The 21,484-nt window shown below is 47.3% G+C and overlaps 1 protein-coding gene across 1 annotated transcript in view; it reads right to left on the bottom strand.

Annotated features, from left to right (window-relative positions):
- The window catches only part of apoltp (apolipoprotein lipid transfer particle homolog), a 293,932-nt gene extending 273,485 nt beyond the window's left edge, over window positions 1-20,447 (bottom strand). The window contains exons 1-3 of the mRNA XM_080207085.1: window positions 20,310-20,447; window positions 18,194-18,383; window positions 14,504-14,646 (exon numbers count right to left, since the gene is read on the bottom strand). Coding sequence (XP_080063211.1) covers window positions 14,504-14,646; window positions 18,194-18,383; window positions 20,310-20,447 — 471 coding nt within the window. The remainder of the gene's footprint in view (window positions 1-14,503; window positions 14,647-18,193; window positions 18,384-20,309) is intronic.
- Window positions 20,448-21,484: the final 1,037 nt, after the last annotated feature.

Here is a 21,484-nt window from a genome sequence, read left to right as displayed (position 1 = left end):
CAGCGGAGGTGGTCCTGCAGTGACGGGCAGCAAGATCTTCCAGTCCCGGGGCTGTCAATAATTTACAGGGAGCAAGATCTTCCAGTCCCAGGGCTGTCAATAATTTGCAGGGAGCAAGATCTTCCAGTCCCTGGGGCTGTCAATAACTGACAGGCAGCAAGATCTTCCAGTCCCTGGGGCTGTCGATAACTGACAGGCAGCAAGATCTTCCAGTCCCCAGGCTGTCAATAATTTGCAGGGAGCAAGATCTTCCAGTCCCGGGGCTGTCAATAATTTGATGGGAGCAAGATCTTCCAGTCCCGGGGCTGTCAATAATTTACAGGGAGCAAGATCTTCCAGTCCCAGGGCTGTCAATAATTTGCAGGGAGCAAGATCTTCCAGTCCCTGGGGCTGTCAATAACTGACAGGCAGCAAGATTTTCCAGTCCCCAGGCTGTCAATAATTTGCAGGGAGCAAGATCTTCCAGTCCCTGAGGCTGTCGATAACTGACAGGCAGCAAGATCTTCCAGTCCCCAGGCTGTCAATAATTTGCAGGGAGCAAGATCTTCCAGTCCCCGGGCTGTCAATAATTTGCAGGGAGCAAGATCTTCCAGTCCCTGGGGCTGTCAATAACTGACAGGCAGCAAGATCTTCCAGTCCCCAGGCTGTCAATAATTTGCAGGGAGCAAGATCTTCCAGTCCCAAGGCTGCCAATAATTTGCAGGGAGCAAGATCTTCCAGTCCCAAGGCTGCCAATAATTTGCAGGGAGCAAGATCTTCCAGTCCCGGGGCTGCCAATAATTTGCAGGGAGCAAGATCTTCCAGTCCCAAGGCTGCCAATAATTTGCAGGGAGCAAGATCTTCCAGTCCCGGGGCTGCCAATAATTTGCAGGGAGCAAGATCAATAACTGACGGGCAGCAAGGTCTTCCAGTCCCAGGGCTGTCAATGACTGACAGGCAGCAAGGTCTTCCAGTCCCAGGGCTGTCAATAACTGATGGGCAGCAAGGTCTTCCAGTCCCAGGGCTGTCAATGACTGACGGGCAGCAAGGTCTTCCAGTCCCAGGGCTGTCAATAACTGACGGGCAGCAAGGTCTTCCAGTCCCGGGGCTGTGAACAAGGTCCCCCATCGAGTGCAACCCTGGGGAAAATCTGTGGCAGGGATTCGCCATCTGGAAGGCCCTGCCGCCAGGAGCAGCCGGAAAATTTTGGTCATGGTTGCCATTACCGAGACTGGCCGTATGATCGAATTTGTTAAATTCCACCAAATGCTGTGGTGGGAATTGAACCCGGGTCCCCAGGGTATAAGCCTGTATCCCCCCCGCCCCCTCCCGGATCCCTCCCACCCCCGTTCCACGTGAGGTGGACTTGGGAGTGAAAGGCAATAGCAAACGCTCAAGAAATAGGCCACTGCTTGTTGCTGCTTTACCCTGACCCAAGAAGCTGCCTTTCAGCACTGCACATCCAGAATGGAACAGCAATGTCAGATAACTGGAATTCTGCATTGTATTAAAATGCTACTTTCAGCAAAATTCCTTCAGAACAGTAATTCCGCAGACTTTCCCAACTTCGGAACAGGCGCAAAACCTCATCTCTAACTCTGAAAATACCAAGATCTCCGTCAGTGGACTCAGGCAAATCTCTCCCCGTGAATTACACTGCTCAACCGAAAAGATGAGCAGTTTTGATTAAATATGCTAAATAAAATGATGTGTTTGGGCTTCTCGGTGGCACAGTGGTTAGCACTGCGGCCTCACAGCGCCAGGGACCCGGGTTCGATTCCCAGCTTGGGTGACAGTGCGCGCAGAGTTTGCACACTCTCCCCGTGTCTGTGTGGGTTTCCTCCGGGTGCTCCGGTTTCCCCCCCACAGTCCAAAAATGTGTCAGTTAGGTGGATTAACCATGTTAAATTGCCCCCCCCGTGTCCCAAGATGTGTAAATTAGGGAGATTAATGGGGTAAATGCATGGGGTTAAGGGAATGGGATGGGCCTGGGTAAGATGGCTTGCCCGAGAGTCAGTTCAGACTTGATGGGCTGAATGGTCTCCTTCTACACTGAAGAGATTCTCTGACTCTATTCATACAACGTTCTTTCATAGCTGTACACTGTGATGATTTAAAATGCAGGGCAGGGTGGCCATTAAACGTTTGAATTTAACACTGACTGTAACCTAGCATTAAAAACAATGAACAACACAGCCCATTGTCCAGACAAAGTATAAAATACAAAGCAGAATTATTATATCAATCTCCGCCTGGAACATACTCAGTGACTGAGCCTCTGCCGTCCTCTGGGGTACAGAGTTTCAAAGGTTCATCATTCTGAGTGAAGAAATTCTTCCTCAGCTCAGTTTTATATGTCCTATCACTGATCCTGAGATTGTGTGCCCTGGTTCTACGCTGCAGGTAGTCATGATGTGGAGATGCCGGCGTTGGACTGGGGTAAACGCAGTAAAAAGTCTGATAACACCGGGTTTAAGTCCAACCGATTTATTTGATAGTAAACTCGCAAGCTTTTGGGTTAGCCCCTTCGTCGGGTGAATGGAGAGTTCTGGCCTCAGACAGAGCATATAAAGCACAGACAGTTTACAGATTACTGATTAGAATGCGAATCTTTATACCTAACCTGCTGTTCAAGTCCTAAAGTGGCCGACAATGTGAGTGGAAGGAGCACTGATCACAGGTTAAAGAGATGTGTACTGTCTCCAGACACTACACTAAGTCACTTACTGTAGTGTCTGGAGACAATACACTCTCCTTAACCAGCGATCAGTGCTCCTTCCACTCACATTGTCGGCCACTTGAAGACTTGAACAGCAGGTTAGGTGTAAAGATTCACATTCTAATCAGTAATCTGTAAACTGTCTGTGCTTTATATGCTCTGTCTGAGGCCAGAATTCTCCATTCACCTGACGAAGGGGCTAACCCGAAAGCTTGCGAGTTTACTATCAAATAAATCGGTTGGACTTAAACCTGGTGTTGTCAGACTTCTCACTGTGACTATGCTGAAGGAGCAGCGCTCCGAAAGCTAGCGGCTTTTGCTACCAAATAAACCTATTGGACTTTAACCACAGTAAGACTTCTGACTGTGTCGACACTCACACAGTAAGAAGTATCACAACACCAGGTTTAAGTCCGACCAGTTTATTTGATAGTAATCCCACAAGCTTTCGGAAACCGTGTTCCTTTGTCAGCACACAGACCTGACGAAGGAACACCATTTCCAAAAGCTTGTGGGTTCACTGTCAAATAAACCGGTTGGACTTAAACCTGGTGTTGTGAGACTCCTTATTATGTTTACCCCAGTCCAACGCCAGCATCTCCACATCATGTCTACACTCATCAGCCAGGGGAAACATCCTTTCTGTTGTCACATCCTATAAAAATGTTGTAAGCTTTAATGAGATCAACTCATATTCTTCAAAACTCTAGAGAATAGCGATGCCCCCCCCACCATGAGACAGTCCTTTCCCAGAAACTTTCTCAGAAGACTAAGGAAATTTGGCACGTCAGCTGCGACTCTGGCCAACTTTTACAGATGCACCATAGAAAGCATTCTTTCTGGGTTGTATCACAGCTTGGTATGGGCTCCTGCTCCGCCCAAGACTGCAAGGAACTACAAAAGATCATGAATGTAGCCCAGGTCATCATGCAAACCAGCCTCCCATTCATTGACTCTGTCTCTGTCACTTCCTGCTGCCTCGGAAAAGCAGCCAGCATAATCAAGGACCCCACGACTCCCGGACATTCTCTCTTCCACCTTCTTCCATCCACATACCAACTGACTCAAGAACAGCTTCTTCCCTGCTGCTGTCAGACTTTCAAATGGGCCTACCTTGCATGAAGTTGACCTTTCTCTACACCCTAGCTATGAGTGTAAGACTACATTCTGCACTCTCTCCTTTCCTTCTCTGTGAACGGTATGCTTTGTCTCTATAGTGCGCAAGAAACAATATTTTTCAGTGTGTTAATACATATGACAAAAATAAATCAAATCAAAATCCTCAGATCCCAGGGATTAGCCTGGTGATTCTCTGTGGCAAGTATAACTTTCCTTAGATAAGTAAGCCAAAACTGTTCACATTACTCTGGCTGTGGCAAAGGGTGCTGGGCAGGGGCACAGGTTGACAAGACTTGGCGTGAGTTCAGATGGGGCCCTTAAGAGACCATGAAAGGGCAGCATGGTGACACAGTGATAAGCACTGCTGCCTCACAACGCCAGGGACTTGGGTTCAATTCTGGCCTCGGGTCACTGTCTATGTGTAGTTTGCATGTTCTCCCCATGTCTGCATGGGTTTCCTCCAGGTTCTCCAGTTTCCTCCCACAGTCCAAAGATGTGCGGGTTAGGCTGGGGGATTAGCAGGGTAAATGTGTTGGGTTACGGGAGTGGGGCCTGGTTGGGATTGTGGTTGGTACAGTCTTGATGGGCCAAATGGCCTCCTTCTGTATCATAGGAATTCCGTTCTATAGTTATCCTAAAGGCGGGTTGAGGGGTAAAGCTTGGCATGGGGGTTGGAGAGGTCTATGTGTGGGTGGGAGCAGGAGGGTTGTGGGGGGGTGGGGGAGGGGATAGGGGTGTGTAATTCTTTTTACTTGTATCTTTATTAAATTTACTTAAGTGCCAAAGGAAGGCTGTCTGCCCAGCTGGCCTCTGGGCTCAGCCCACCTCTGCACATGACCGCCTCCACACGCACTGGGTGGGTCAAACTTCAAATCCAACCCACCAACCCCAGAACGAAAACCCCAACTGCTGGCGGCCATCTTTAAAGTTCAGGGCGTGAACTCTCCCGCCTCCGTACGCCTGACCTGGAAACAAACATCTAGGTCAATCTTTTGAGTCGGAAATCCATGAGAATGGAAATTAGGGGCAACGTACAATTGATAATAGTCCGTTTTACACAATGTACTCCAAATACCAACTGGAAAATGAGGCCCTGAATGGCTGCTCTAGAACTAACCAATGTTCGTCTGGTTCCACGCTGACTGCTTTTTTTTTTGAAAAAGGGCATCTTCTCCACACTCACACTGCTTTTCCATAGAAACCAGAGAAAATTACAGCTCAGAAACAGGCCTTTTGGCCCTTCTTGTCTGCGCCAAACCATTTTTTTGCCTCGTCCCCACTGACCTGCACTTGAACCATATCCCTCCGCACCCCTCTCATCCACGAACCCATCCAAGTTTTTCTTCAATGTTAGAAGTGTTAAATATGTCCCTTTGGGGAATAGTGGGCGAAGCGGTGGAAGGATTCCGAAAGCTGATGATGAGCTTGTTGAACCGGGTTACAAACACTCCTACAACAAGTCCTGGCCTGAGTCTCGAACCGGGAGCTTTTGGTACAGTGGCAATGGTGCTAACCACAGTAACCACAAGGCCACCTGATTGCTTATTAATAACTCTCAATTGTCCCACATTATGGAAAATAAACGATCCCCCTGTGTGATACAAGTTAGCTAACATACCAAAGAGGACATTCAAATATTGGTAGTAAATTCTCCAGGCTCGCTGGTCTAAAAACCAGAAATTCCCACCTGACCATCAATGGTGTTTCACATCCTCCGCAACCCACCGCTAAAATTCCAGTGGCGGGCGGGATGGGAGAATTCCAGCCCACATTTCTAACAAATTATCCAAGTAGATAGACTGAGCAAAAAAAAAAATTAAATTGTTTATTTGCGTCGCAAATACGCTTACATTAACACTGCGGTGAAGTCACTGTGAAAATCCCTTAATTGCCACACTCCGGCGTCTGTTCGGGTACACTGAGGGAGAATTTAGAATGGCCAGTGCACCTAGCCTGCACTTTCTGTGTGCACCTAACCTGCACAGTCTTTGGACTGTGGGAGGAAACTGGAGGAAACCCATGCAGACACAGGGGGAACATGCAGACTCCACACAGACCCGAACCAGGAATCGAACTCGGGTCCCTGCCGCTGCAGTGCGAACCACTGGGCCACTGGAATAGGATCCACGCACCAGGATGTTTTATTTTGGTAGCCAGGACATGCAAACTGGAGAAATGGCCAGGGGCTCCTTTGTTGCATTATTCAGGCATTAAGGGATTACTGTTCAAGTAATTAAAATAGAGATCTGCATCAGATTGAATCAGAATCACTCTGTGCAGACATGGAAACAGACACCTCACTGACTTTTAAAAGTGAGGTCTCCCCACTTGCTCGACATTCCCTCTGAAGTTATCTAACGTTTGGCTGCTTCAAATATTATCCAGCACTTCGTAAAACCAGCAAGTGCCAGTTTTAACTGGCAGCATGCGTGCATTTTCATTTAATTGCTTCCCTGCAGTTCTAGCACTTGATCTCATGCCAGTGGGGCATTGAGTTTGACTCCTTGCTTTCATTAGCCCGACGGTCTTGCTTATTTTCCTAATTCTCCCCCTCGCTGTTCGTGCCATAGACTCCAGGGTCAGAGGATACGTTCCTCTGGGCTTTTCTAATGCTCCCCAAGATCAGGGTGACTGTTCGGACATTTCAAATCTCTGCCTCTATTTCCTCCTCCCCTCTCAAGTTGGGACTGGGAGCTGATAAAACTTTTTTTTAAAGTAGTGTTAACATTTTCAAATCATATTATATATTTAACGTCTTATTTTCAGCCCTTCACTTTGTCTCCATCCTCTAATCCTGCAAAGAAGGACCTTTAATTCACCCTAAAAAGACTGCTTGATTTAAGTTACCTATTTACAATGAGTGGCTTGATCTATATGTAAGAAACCATTCACAGGCAGCAGGCTAAACATGCTTTTAAGTCTCTGCGTCCCTAGTTCCTATCGCTACATGAAAAAGGCGCTTTGTAAACATCTCGATCTGCACCGAGTGACATTAAGACCAAAATGCTAAGCAGTGACAGAGGTGCTTTCATATTTCAGGAGAGAAACTGGCCTTTTTATCCCAGTTCTAAGTGTGCTGTTTAAATCCGAGCTCTCGTAAACCAAAGGCAATGAATTGCTCCTTAAGAGGCTTTCAGCTGACTTCAGATCAGAAGTCTCAACCGCCTTCTGTCCCCAACCCCTCTGCGGTGAAAAGTGGGTTCATTGAGAAAAATTGTACAAATCGCACTCAGTCAAGGTAAAGTCGGGAGAAATGTGCATGCACATTCACAAATATATCTCAAATTGACAATCTAATCGTGCTCAATTTTCTGTGATTATTGGAATATAGATGGAAGTGCAAATAAATATATAGATAAGATTACCCTTCAGAACTTTCAGTTAGCTAGACTGTCTCAGCTAGTTATTGCCCATCCCAACTGTCCTTGAGCTGAGTGGGTTGCTGGAGTTATGAAGACCAGGTAAGGTCGATTTCCTTTCCCAAAGGACATTAGTGAATCAGATGGGTTTTTACGACAATGGTCTCTCTCGGCTGTGACATTTAGGAAGGTTCCAAGTCATATCCTGATGCTTCGTCATCCAGAGTGTGGAGTAAGGGGGAGATGGTGCAGTGGTGTTGTCACTGGATTAGTAATCCAGCAACCCAATATTCTGGGGAGCTGGGTTCAAATCTCACCCAGGTAAATTTGAATTCAATAAAAATCCGCAATTACGAGTCAAACGATGACCACGAAACCTTTGCGGATTGTCGTAAAAACCCATCTGGTTCACTGTCCTTCGGGAAAGGAAATCGACCTTACCTGGTCTTCACAGTCACAGAAACCCACTCAAGGGCAATTAGGATGGACAATAAATGCTGGCCCAACCAGCGATGGTGTAGAGATGCTGGCGTTGGACTGGGGTAAACACAGTAAGAAGTCTCACAACACCAGGTTAAAGGTCCAACAGGTTTATTTGATAGTAATCCCACAAGCTTCCGGAAACACTGTTCCTTCATCAAGTGTGTGGAAGGTGCGTGCAAGAACAAAACCTTCCACACATCTGACGAAGGAACACCGTTTCCGAAAGCTTGTGGGATTACTGTGAAATAAACTGGTCGGACTTTAGCCTGGTGTTGTGAGACTTCTCACTGTGCCCACCAGCAATACCATGTCCCAAGAAGGAATGAAAACAATTCAGGGCCAGTCACCAAGTCCTGTATAAATTCCGAGCTCAGATCATTTACTTACTTTTACAATAGACTTACTTTGTTGCAATTTACTAGGATGTTACTGGGACTTGATGGATTGAGTTATAAGGAGAGGCTGGGTAGACTGGGACTTTTTTGACCCTCTGGACACTTTTGTATCTCTTCCCTCTCACCTTTAACCCTCTAATTTTAGACTCCTCTATCTTTGGGAAAAGATGTTGACTATCTAGCTGATCTTTGTCCCTCATTATTTTATAGACCTCTATATGATCACCCCGACACTCCAGAGAACATTAAAAATAGGAGCAGGAGTAGGCCATCTAATCCTTCGAGCATGATCTTATTGAATGGCGGGGCAGGCTCAAAGGGCTAGATGGCCTACTCCTGCTCCTATTTCTTATGTTCTCTGGAGTGTAGGGGTGATCTTATCAAGGTCTGTAAAATAATGAGGGACAAAGATCAGCTAGATCGTCAACATCTTTTCCCAAAGATAGAGGAGTCTAAAATTAGAGGGTTTAAGGTGAGAAGGGAGAGATACAAAAGTGTCCAGAGGGTCAATTTTTTCACACAGAGGGTGGTGAGTGTCTGGAACAAGCTGCCAGAGGTAGAGGCGGGTACAATTTTGTCTTTTAAAAAGCATTTAGGCAGTTACATGGGTAAGATGGGTATAGAGGGCCAAATACGGGCAATTGGGACTAGCTTAATGGTTAAAAAAACAGCAGCAACGTGGACAAGTTAGGCCGAAGAGCCTATTCCCATGCTGTAAACCTCTCTGGCTCTATAATATGGAGACACAGTCAAGCTTACCGCGAACGTCACCTCAGGAGGCTTCAAACGACAACTGGCATTCAAATGACAATTTACGGGGATTTCCGAGCCTGGATCCAGGAGTTACGGTGAGGGAAACCTGGAAATGCGAGCTTCCCGGAATCTGACTCCGCAGCACGTGGGCAATGTTCTCCTCAGGTTTACCACCCTACGGCCAGACGGGTTGTCTGAAGAGTGGGTTGAGGCCTCAGGTAGGGCAAGGACCAGGGAAGCTGACTCACGATCGGAGAGGAGTGGGTGAATAAAGTTCCCACTTGAAAGTTGTAACAAGATTGTTTTCCACTCAATCCGAACCCACCCTATTTGGGGAAAGTTGATGTAATGACTGGAGCAGACCGGAATGTGGCTCCAACAGCAAAAAAGGGATCTATTAAACGATGATAACTATTTCCACTCTAAGGAACTTTGGGACAGGTCTGCTTTCTTCTCCACCCAAGCTCCAACTGAACTCCTCCCAGTCACCAGGACATGTGCTCTCACTCCCGGCTTCCCACATTTCCGTTCAAAAATAAAGTTTATTTATTAGTCACATGAACACTGCAATGAAGTTATTGTGAAAATCCCCTAGTCACGACATTCCGGTGCCTGTTCAGAGAGAATTCAGCACAGCCAATGCACCTAACCAGCACGTCTTTTGGACTGTGGGAGGAAACTGCGACACCCGGAGGAAACCTACGCAGACATGGGGAGACAGCACACAGACAGTGACCCAAGCCGGGAATCGAACCCGGGTCCCCGGCGCTGTGAGGCAGCAGTGCTAACCACTGTGCCACCGTGCCGTGCAGCCACTGTAGGGCCCTGCCCAATGACACGGCCTGTAAACGATCACCCCTTAAAGGGGCCACGTTACCACAGTTTAAATTTATTCTGCATCGAATTCCTCAGCCTCCTTTTAAACCTGGCGGAAGAAGTGTCACGCCAGAGAAATAATCATTTTAAAAAGTTACCAAACATCACTGGGACTCCTGCGGAAACTCCGGCCCCGTGTATGTTCATTCAAATAACATCTGCAGACATCAATTCCTGCTTGGTTTAGAATTCTTTGAGAATTGGGTTGATCAATCTTCACGTTTGTATGTCCCTTCCTTTTATCTGTACTGCTCAATATTCCAGGCTCTGCCCCCTATTCCCAATGTGTATTCAAAGCCCGAGCCACCAACACTGACACACTGGGTGTTTTGTGAACATAACTCATTATTCTCATTGAAAGTCTGAAACCCAGCCTGGTGCCCACAAAAGGGATTGTGTCCTTTCAAGCTTTTTTTTTCCTCCAATTGTGTTGTGATTTTCTGTGACTGCTGGGCTGAAGAATGGCTATTCTGTTTGTTTTACCGACCAACAACAGACCTCGGTTTTGTCTGCGACTGCAAAACTGTGCCGTGTCCACTGTCCATCACATACGTTGCCAATGACATCAATGCACAGACCAGTGACTTCGAACATTACCCTTTCACCTCTGCCACCCAAGTACAATTTACCATTGAACGTAGAGACAAAATCTCCCTGACTGGTTAACTGAAATTAATACATCCCAGTGGGTTAAACAGCACTGTTTAAGTTCGGAATAATTTGATAACTTCACTCTAAAACGTCAGAAATCAGAACAGGAATTTGTTCAGTTTAGCACACCACTCTAACAAAGCACCAATACTTCCCACGGGCTGTGCCTCACTGCCGCTGAAAAGCAAATCAGGTGGAGTTCTGTTTCATGTATAAGCTCTACTTATTTATTACACGCCAATACATATTGTTTTTCAGATCACCAAAATGCAGAAAGGCAGGTCTATTTCCTAGATTACCACATGTGCTTGGGTGGGATCTCAAACAATAACGAGACGGAGGACAGAGAAGAGGTAGAGATTCTGGTGGAATTGGTGCAATGACAATAATCTCTCCCTCGGTGTCCATAAAACGAGGGAGATTGTCATCACCCTCAGGAAGCGTAAAGGAGAACATGACCCTCTCTACAACGTGGAAATGGTCGAGATCTTCAAGTATCTGGCTGTCCAGATCACCAACAAGTAGCCCCGGTTCCCTCCACACCGACCTATAGTTAAGAAAGCCCACTAACGCCTCTACTTTCTCAGGAGGCTGAGGAAATCTGGCATGTCCACGACAACTCTCACCAACCTTTACAGATGCACTATAGAAAGTATTCTTTCTGGACGTATTACAGCTTGGTATAACTCCTGCTCTGACCAACACCGCAATAAACGACAAAGTGTTGTGAACATAGTCTAATCCATCACGTAAACCGGCTTCCCATTCATTGATTCTGTCTACACTTCAAGGATCTAATCAAGGACCCCATGCACCCCAGACATACCTCTCTTCCACCTTCTTCCATTGAGAAAAAGGAGGAAATGTCTGAGGTTCCTTAAGAACATTTCTTTCCCGCAGTCATCAGACTTTTGAATGGACCTCTCTCACATTAGGCTGATCTTTCTCTACACCCCAGCTATCATGCTACATTCTGCATGCTCTCCTTTCTTTCTCTCCTATCATTCGATGAATGTGATGCTTTGTATAGTGCGCAAGAAACAACACTTTTCAGTGTATACCAATACACATGACAATAATAAATCAAATCACAGTTATTACTTCAGTCAACATTAATGTAAGCTTCTGTGCATTATCATTTCAATATTTTTTCTATTGATAATGCAACTTCTGTTTGAGCTCTTAGTCAAACATTTTCATATTGGCAGAGATGGAGGAACGATTAGAGTTTAAAATGATCTAAAAGTATTATGTTCTCTGGAAATTCTCTAAAACACAAAACTCTGATGTCAATTTTTCCATGATAAATTCCTGAAGGTACATTTCTAATGGAAACTGCCCGTGGAACAAACTGCTCTGTCATTATTGGAAGCTGAGGGTAATTATAACTTCCCACCAGTGCTATTGCAGCTCGATCCTCCCAGTTCCCCACCCTCCGTCCAGAAGAAATCCCCAGTTAACTCTGCAGTCAGCATCAAGCAAAGTGTCTGGAAGCGGGGAATGAGATGGGCTCATAATTGCGCGGGAAGTGAAATGTCCAGTGATAAGATAAAAGTTAAGATGTCAGCTGGTGAGGGATTAAAGGCAGATTTATGGTTCCCACTGGCAAGCAGCCGTTTCAATGCATTTGGGCCGGTGTCTGTGGGAGTTTGCGCATTCTCCCCGTGCCTGCGTGGGTTTTCTCCGGGTGCTCCGGTTTCCTCCCACACCCCAAAGATGTGCTCTTAGGCTGATTAGTGTAACAAGTTGTCCCTAAATTAGTCTCCCCTCAATCTGGTTTCCAATGTGGAGCGCCATAAGCACAGACGAGGGTCACGGGTGGACACACAATGTTGAGATGGCGGCGCAGGCTCGTTGAGCCGAAGGGCCTGTTTCCCGTGCTGTGTTTGTTCTTTGTTCAAGCTCTGCTCCAAAATCTGGTCTCGAGATTCAACTGTAACTTTGCGATGGAGTCAGCAACAAACAAGAAACACGGGCTTTCAGGTTCATAACTGGGGCAGGAAGTGGTCTACCTGGTGGATTGGGAGTTCAGAGGGGCAGTGTTCTGAGGACATTACCCAGGCACGTCCCCCTCCCCCCTGGAGACTATACTTACCTCTGTGCCCCCAGAGGGAGCCCCTCAACTGCTTATCGTTTGGCCAAACCTGTTGTCAACTTGGCCAACCTGATACATCAGCAAGGTATGAAAATTGATTGAGACTGGGAGGGGAGTGGGGGTATGATATTTAAATTCATGAACATCTATTCTAATGAAATTCCGGCACTTAATGCTTCCCGATTCTCCACATTTCCCATCCGCGTTGCCATTCTCTTTGACAGCGAAAGTGGGCTGAAAATCGCCCCCAAAGTTACTCAACTCAAACATAAGGGCTTGATGGTGGCAATGTCACTGGATGAGTAACCCAGTAAGCAGGCTGGTGACATGGGGTCAAATGGGTGACATTTAAATTCAATTCATAAAAATCTGGAATAGTAAATCATCGATCATTGGGAAAAACCCATCTGGTTCACGAATGTCCTTTAGGGAAGGAAATCTGCCATCCTTACTTGGTCTGGCCTACATGTGACTCCAGAGCCACAGCAATGGGGTTGACTCTCAACTGCTCTACAAAACAACCCAGAAATCACTCAGATTAAGGGCAATTACAAAATGAAAGGCTAAGTCTGGGATTCTCCCAAACAAAGTTTGGATCTTATCGAGACTTACAAGATAATGAAGGGGCTGGATAGGGTAGAGGTAGAGAGATTCTTTCCACTTAGAAAGGAAACCAGAACTGGAGAGCACAGCCTCAAAATAAGCGGGGGGACAGAGGGGGTGGGGGGGGGTGCAGTTTAGATCAGAGTTGAGGAGGAACTTCTTCACTCAAAGGATGGTGAATCTCTGGAATTCTCTGCCCATTGAAGTGGTGGAGGCTACCTCGCTAAATATATTTAAGTCACGGGTAGATAGATTTCTGATCGATAAGGGAATTAAGGGTTATGGGGAGAAAGCGGGAAAGTGGAACTGATCCACTTCAGATCAGCCATGATCTTATTGAATGGCGGGGCAGGCTCGAAGGACAAGATGGCCTACTCCTGCTCCTATTTCTTAAAGTCTCCAATTTGTGTGAAAACTGGACTAATTCCCAGTGGTTTATTTACCAGGGTTTTCAAAATGAGTATCCCACACTCTTGAGCACTGCAGAGTGTCATTCACACTGGAAGTCAGGGATCGGGGCCTATTCCCGCTGGAGAGTCTGGCAGCAGGGTGCTGAGCGGGCCATTGCGCACGCGCTGATCTGCCAGAACTGAGATTGGGGAGTACGCAGTGGCCCCACACTGCCAGCCTCCCCCAGGGGGTTGGAAGGGCAGCGGTGGGGAGGCTGGCAATCCCAAACACCCACATTCCACGTGAGTGGTGAACCCCGCTGGAGCTTAGGGAGGGGGTGTGGAGGGGAGGGAGACACCTGCAGACTGGGAGACTTCAGTCCTGGGCCCGCGAACGATATGGAAATCAGCAGGGAGACGACTGCGTGAAAAAGCTTTGCCGCAGAGACACACAGAGGCCCAGCAGGAAGCCCCCCACTGATGTCTGCTGGAGCAGCGCAGCGGGTTCTGAGAATCACCACCCAAATAAATGAGTAAATCATATGATACAACAAAAACTGGCTTTCTTCCTACTGCTCAATTTGGATGATGGATTTTTAAAAAATAAACTTAATGGGGTTGTTGCGAAAACACAGCGGTTAAGAGCTCTTTCCGAGAGCTGAATCTGACTTGATGGGAAGAATGGCCACTTTCGACGATGAATGCTTCTGTTGCAGTTCTGGAAATGCTCAGGATCAGAAATACAAACCTATTTGGTTTGGTCTCTGGAGCCGCTTTGCCGTGTTATTACCATGGAACTTCGATACCTGAACTTGGCATCGCTAACCCGCTGCTTCTCCACTCCACTCATTCCCCCCCCACTCTTCCTACTCTTTCCCAACACGTCACTTATCTTGCAAAGCGAGCCGTCAGTTTTGCCAGCTTTTTTTTGATATTAAAAAAGCTCTTTTTGTCACGCCAACTTTCAAGGAAGCTGAACACAGACTTTTAATACAAGTGGGAGTTTTAACCTTCACGAGAGAGGGAATTATTTGTATTTTCGCTCCACCCTCTGCACCATGAAAAGGCCAAGTGTGACTTACCTCGAAGGTCATGCCTTTAGTTAAGCAGAGTTGTCTCACTTCCTCTGCCACTCGCTCTACACTCGAATATCCCGTCTTTTCCCCCTTTTCGCCCTCTCTCTCAAACAGCAGAGTGCTGTGTGGGTGTAGCGTCTTCAGTTCCACTGTTAAGAAACACAATTGCCGATTTACAAAACGCACAGTCCATTTCACAGTGCAGATTGGACACTTCCATTGCAGCTCCGACTTACACACACGAAGGAACTTTTATTTCTGCCTCTAGTTCTTCCCAACAGCTGGATGTCTCAGAGTGCTGCACAGCCAGTGTGGTTTCTAAAGTGTAATCAATTTGCCAAGTGCATGCCGCAAATAATAATGTTAGAACATAGAACACTACAGCACAGACAGGCCCTTCGGCCCGCAAGTTGCGCTGATATCCCAACCTACCAGGCCCATCTATAACTCCCAATCCCATTAAATCCCATGTACTCACCCATAAGTCTCTTACAAGACCCCAGTGAGTTCGCCTCCACCACCACCGACGGCAGCCGATTCCACTCACCCACCAAGTGAAAAGCTTACCCCTGACATCTCCTCTGTACCTGCTCCCCAGCACCTTCAACCTGTGTCCTCTCTAGCGACCATTTCAGCCCTGGAAAATAACTTCCGAGAATCCACCCTATCTATACCTCTCAACATCTGATAAACCTCTATCAGGTCACCTCTCATCCTCCGTCTCTCCAGGGAGAAAAGGCCGAGCTCCCTCAGCCTATCCTCATAAGGCATGCCTCCCAATCCAGGCAACGTCCTTGTATATCTCCTCTGCATCCTTTCAATAGCTTTCGCATCCTTCTTGTAGTGAGGCGAATGTTATGTTATCGGACAGATTGCCTGAGTTTCGTGATGTTGCTCGAAGAACAAATATTGTTCGTCTCACTAGGAGGAACTGCCTTGCTCCTTTTGGTATAGTACCACGGAGGTTTTTTGTACCCACCTTGAAGTTCAATGCCTCATCTGGAAGATGCCACAGTATTGCAGTGGAGTGTCATCCAAAACTCTGGTGTGGGACTCGTGAGGTTTGGTCCATCTCCAGTAATTCCAATTCCAACTCAAAAACTACACAAACCATTTGCCCATTAAGTCAATCCTCCCACTGTTCTAACCTGAATCTGTGCATTTCCATAGTTGCTCCCCTGTTGTGACCAATGGTAAGGGTCAGCTGACCCAGTGTGTTGTGGGGGTCAGCTGACCCAGTGTGTTGTGGGGGTCAGCTGACCCGGTGTGTTGTGGGGGTCAGCTGACCCGGTGTGTTGTGGGGGTCAGCTGACCCGGTGTGGTGTGGGGGTCAGCTGACCCGGTGTGGTGTGGGGGTCAGCTGACCCGGTGTGGTGTGGGGGTCAGCTGACCCGGTGTGGTGTGGGGGTCAGCTGACCCGGTGTGGTGTGGGGGTCAGCTGACCCGGTGTGGTGTGGGGGTCAGCTGACCCAGTGTGTTGTGGGGGTCAGCTGACCCAGTGTGTTGTGGGGGTCAGCTGACCCAGTGTGTTGTGGGGATCAGCTGACCCAGTGTGTTGTGGGGGTCAGCTGACCTGGTAAATGATGTAAACAAATGATGTGGTGGTCAGCTGACCCAGTATAAGTAAGAAGCTGCTGGGGTTTGTGGGAATGGCCCAGGGTGAGGCCTGAAGTATTGGAGTAATGAAGTTTCTTCATTAAACCTTTCTCTTTGATTTATAAATTGGAGTAAGTCTTGTTTTATTTTATTGTCTACAACTGAAGAGTTCCTTCTGATGAATCATCACCACCCATCTCCCCACATCACCTCACTTTGTGCACGAGACCCACTTCCTACTCCCTGATCCTATACTCACTAAATTGTGAACCATCGAGGTTCCTTCCACTATTTCAGCTGAATTTGTGAATAACTTCTCCTCAATTTCTATCACCCTTCCTTTGACACAATGAACAGCATCTCATCGCTGAAAAAAAATCCTCTCTCCTTATCCCATCTCAAATTTTCCTTTCCTTTCTGAAGTCTGTCACATCCCAGATTTGTGCCCATCTATCTTGCAACTACCTTCCTGAATATTTCCAATCGTTGTCTCATCCACAGCGCTCACCAGCTCAAATACAAATGACAGGCCCGATTCTCCCAGCATCGGGAGACATCAGCGGAGGCCGATTGGCGGGTTTCCCACTGGGCACCATGGCCTCTGCACATCTCCGGGGCCAGGATTTGAGGCAGTATCAGCTCCGTCTGGAAATTGGTGCAGAGCTGATTTAAACATTAAAATTGGCACTTCCCCAACAGTAATGGGCCCGAGACTAAAGTCTCCACGAGCCCTAGCCTCCCACCAATTCCCCCCTCCAAAACTAGGTTCACTCCAGCAGAATTTACAACAGCTCCCCACTAACAGGGAGCTGGCAGCCCGACTCCGCTGGAGTGAGGGGAGGCCACTGAGGCTTTCCCGAGAAGTCGGGGGGAAGGGAAGGGAAGGGGGTGCCCCTTGGCATTGCCAGCTTCGCACTGTCAGTCTCCCTGGCACTGCCCAAGGGGCAAAGTGGCAATGCCCAAGGGGTGCCTTGACACTGACCACCGGGCATCAGATAATGTCAAGGTGGTGGGGCCAGACCCAATTGGTGGGGTGGAATTGATGGGGATGGGGAGGGGGGCGTTCCTGCTAACACTCTGCAATCCGGATCAGTGACACAGGGACAGAATGGGCTGATCGGGGCTGCCCAGAGTGGGGGGGCAGTAAGCCAGTGATACTGACAGTGCTGGCCAGCAGCACGGGGCTTCTGCACATGTACCAATTCCGTTATGACAAATCGGCACGCCCAGCGAATATCATTTATATTGGTTTTCAAGATATATTTGATAAGGTGTTATATTTGATAATTAAATAATGATCAGGATATATGGGGTTACAGGAAATGGAAGTGCATTGAAACTATAATGGGGTATTTTCACAGAGTGGAAGATGTGACTGGTGCTCCACAGGATCTGTCTGATCCAGACGTAGAAATTAAAGGACATTTTCAAAAGGATCCCACAGTTTATAACTATCTCGCTACTCAAACTGCGCAGTGCAATGTATATTTTAGATTTGGAAAGCAGCGGACTGTAGAAATGGCTATGATTCAGAAGCTTTAACTGGAGCTCCTTTCTCTATTCCAGAATGGAACATATGCCCAACAGGCGGTGCCCAGGTGATTCCAGATACCAAGGCTAAATGCTGGATTTGGATACGGATTATTCCATAAGAACAGAAGAAACAGGAGCAGGAGTAGGCCATCTGGCCCTTCGAGCCTGCCCCGCCATTCAATAAGATCATGGCTGATCTGAAGTGGATCAGTTCCACTTTCCCGCTTTCTCCCCATAACCCTTAATTCCCCTGTCTATCAGAAACCTATCTACCCGTGTCTTAAATATATTTAGCGAGGCAGCCTCCACCACTTCAACGGGCAGAGAATTCCAGAGATTCACCACCCTTTGAGTGAAGAAGTTCCTCCTCAACTCCAATCTCAACTGCCTGCCCCTTATCTTGAGGCTGTGCCCTCTCGTCCTGCTGTCCTTTCTAAGCGGGAAGAATCTCTCTACCTCTACCCTGTCCGTCCCCTTCATTATCTTATACGTCTCTATAAGATCCCCCCTCCTTTCCAGAAGGAAAGGCTGCTGAGTTCTGCTTTCCGTTCAGTATTTCTAACTCACGTCTGGGCATGGGTGATGCCTCTTCCATCTTTAGAAGCTTCAGCGTCGAGAGAATCTCCGTCTTTGCTCCTTTCCCATCCTTGGAGAAGGGCCGAAAGACATTTGACTCATTGCAAGTGGCCATTTCGATGATGCCGCCTTTATAGTTCTGCGTGCATTCCAGCTGGGAATCCAGAATCTGTTGGTGAGACTAACAGAGGACAATAAAACATCAGACTGGATTAAACCCCTCCATTTTTTTCATGCGCTAAAGGTTCTTGTTTAATACTAGCCATTTCCTCTTTTATACAATGTGCCTGCAAAATGATTTAACTTGATGGCACAGTGATTAGCACTGCTGTCTCAAAGCACCAGAGACCCAGGTTGAGTTCCTGGCTCGGGTCACTGTCTGTGTGGAGTTTGCACATTCTCTCCGTGTCTGCGTGGGTTTCCTCTGCTGCTCCGGTTTCCTCCCACACTCCAAAGACATGTAGGTTAGGTGGATTGGCCGTGCTAAATTGCCCCTTAGTGTCAGGGGGACTAAATGTATGGGTTTATGGGGATAGGGCCTGGGTGGGATTGTGGTCGGTGCAAACTCCATGGGCCAAATGGCCTCCTTCTGCACTTAACGGATTCTGGGCTTGTAATAAAACCATGTTCTCTTTCACAAGTTATACCGACAAAGGTGATTTAACATGGGGTGACACAGTGGTTAGCGCTGCTGCCTCATAGCGCCAGGGACCGGGGTTCGATTCCCGGCATGGGTCACTGTCTGTATGGTGTTTGCACATTCTCCCCATGTCTGCGTGGGTTTCCTCCAAGTCCAAAGGTATATGGGTTCGGTGGATTGGCCATGCTAAATTGCCCCTTAGTGTCAGGGGGACTAGATAGGGTAAATGTGTGGGGTTTTGGGGATAGGGCCTGGGTGGGATAGTGGTTGGTGAAGACTCGATGGGCCGAATGGCCTCCTTCTGCACTCTGGGATTTCATGGCTCTATGATACTGGCAATCATTTTGTGCAAGGGTCTTGGTTATAAGTTGACAACTGGAAAAAAGGACTCATTAATACATTATTTCTTACAACAAGTATTCATTTCCAGTCTGTCTCTGCATCTCAGAATTCTCATCAGGACCATTACAGAATCTTGCAGTTCAGAAGGAGGCCATTCAGCCCATTGAGCTTGTACTAGCTCTCTGAAAGAGCATTCTCTTTCACATCATGTGAAACGTCATGTCTATACTCCTTTTGTCCATTATTACCAGTCCCATTCCCGTGCCTTATCCCCGTAACCTTGCACATCCTTTCTTTACAGATAATAATCCAATTCCCTTTTGGACACCTCAATCAAACCTGCCTCCATCACCCTCTCAAGAAGTCCATTCCAGACTCTCTCTGAAACAAAATTCATCACATCATGTCTATACTCCTTTTGTCCATTATTTTGTCTCTGTGTCCTTAAGTCCTTGATGCTGTTCTGAGTGGTAACAGTTTCCCACTATTTACCCTGTCCACACTCCTCAGGATCTTGAATACCTCGATGAAGTCTCCTCTCAATCTTCTTTTCTCCCAAGAAAACATTCCCAACCTCTCCAATCTATCCTCATAGCCACAGAGCTTTATCCCTGGAATCATTATTGTGAATCTTCTCTGCGTTCTCTCCAATGCCTTCACGCAACTTCCTCAAGAATGGTGCCCAGAACTGGACACAGTGCTCCAGATGAGGCCTAGGCCAGGTGAGGCCTAACTCGTATCTTATACAAATGTAACATGACCTCCTGTCTCTTACACTCAATGCCCTATTAATAAAGTACACGATACCATTTGCCTGGGAACACCACCCTCTGGAGATTCCCCTCCAGTCTCTCACCATCCTGACTTGGAAATATATCACCATTCCTTCACTGTCGCTGGGTCAAAATCCTGGAACTTCCTCCCTATTGGTGCTGTGGCGGTACCCACAGCTCAGGGACTGCAGCGGTTCAAGAAGGCAGCTCACCACCACCTTCTCAGGGGCAACTAGGGATGGGCAATAAATGTTGGCCTAGTCAGTGACGCTCACATCTGCAAAATGAAATTGAAATAAAAATTTGCCATCCTCAATGACTGATGTACATTTACATCAAAGTCTCTCTGTACTGGCGCCTCTTTTAGAGTTTCTCCCTTTGATTTATACTGCTTCCCCATATTCTTCCTGCCAAAATGAATCACCTCCCAGTGCTCTGCCCAATTTCCCAACATGTCTATGTCCTCTTGTAGTTCCAGATCTATCCTCATCACAGTTGACAATGTTTCAAATCTGAAAGTTTTGAAGTTATCCCCCAAACGCCACAGTCTCGGACATTAATATATATCAGGAAGAGCAGGGATCCCTGTGGTACCCCCCCCGAGATCCACAGGGAAGCACTGATGACCTCCCTGTGAGGCTCATTGAGTACAAGTTCCCCTGGTAACAGGCAGTGAGTGGCCTGCCCAACTGAAACTCATTTGCTGAACCATTTTATAAGGCAGGCCCGGGACTGGGCCTGCTGAACTGCAGTCCCAAGCAGGGACCAGCTTGTGTGTGTACAGCACAGTTTGGGTTTACTTTGCATTCTGTAGTCAACTATGTTCCTTTGTAGTCTGACTTCCTGATTCATTACAGTCCCAACACTCACAGCTGGGGAATTCCACTACTGGGCAGCACGGTAGCACAGTGGTTAGTTCTGCTGCTTCACAGCGCCAGGGACCTGGGTTCGATTCCCGGCTCGGGTCACTGTCTGTGTGGAGTTTGCACATTCTCCTCATGTCTGCGTGGGTTTCCTCCGGGTGCTCCGGTTTCCTCCCACAGTCCAAAGAAGTGCGGGTTAGGTTGATTGGCCACGCTAAAAATTGCTCCTTGGAGTCGTGAGATGCGTAGGTTCAAGGGATTAGCGGAGGGATATGGGGGTAGGGCCTGGGTGGGATTGTGGTCAGTACAGACACGATGGGCCAAATGGCCTCCTTCTGCACTGTAGGGTTTCTATGAAATCTTCCTCCAATCTGAAAATCAATCACATGCCACATTTCCTGTCACTCAGCCACTTTCTTATCCGAGTGACCACTTTCCCTTTCGTTCCACATGTTAGAATTGTGCTCACAGGTCTGATGTGTGGCACTGTATGAAACTCACGTCAACAACACTGCCCTTCTCAACATCCCGTTACCCACTGATCCATTCACTGACGCAGAATGATTTTAAAGTAGGTCAAATTTAACGTTTTTTATTGATAAGATTATGGACAAAAGTCTCTTAAATCTTAACGTATGCCGAAGAAGGTTTTGCTTACTGCAGA

The sequence above is a fragment of the Carcharhinus amblyrhynchos genome, chromosome 18 (genome assembly GCF_965287045.1).
Source record: "Carcharhinus amblyrhynchos chromosome 18, sCarAmb.v2.hapA, whole genome shotgun sequence".
NCBI classification, from domain to species: Eukaryota; Metazoa; Chordata; class Chondrichthyes; order Carcharhiniformes; family Carcharhinidae; genus Carcharhinus; species Carcharhinus amblyrhynchos.
The sequence above is the reverse complement of the archived record's forward strand: the minus strand, read 5'-3'. Positions and strand labels throughout refer to the sequence as shown.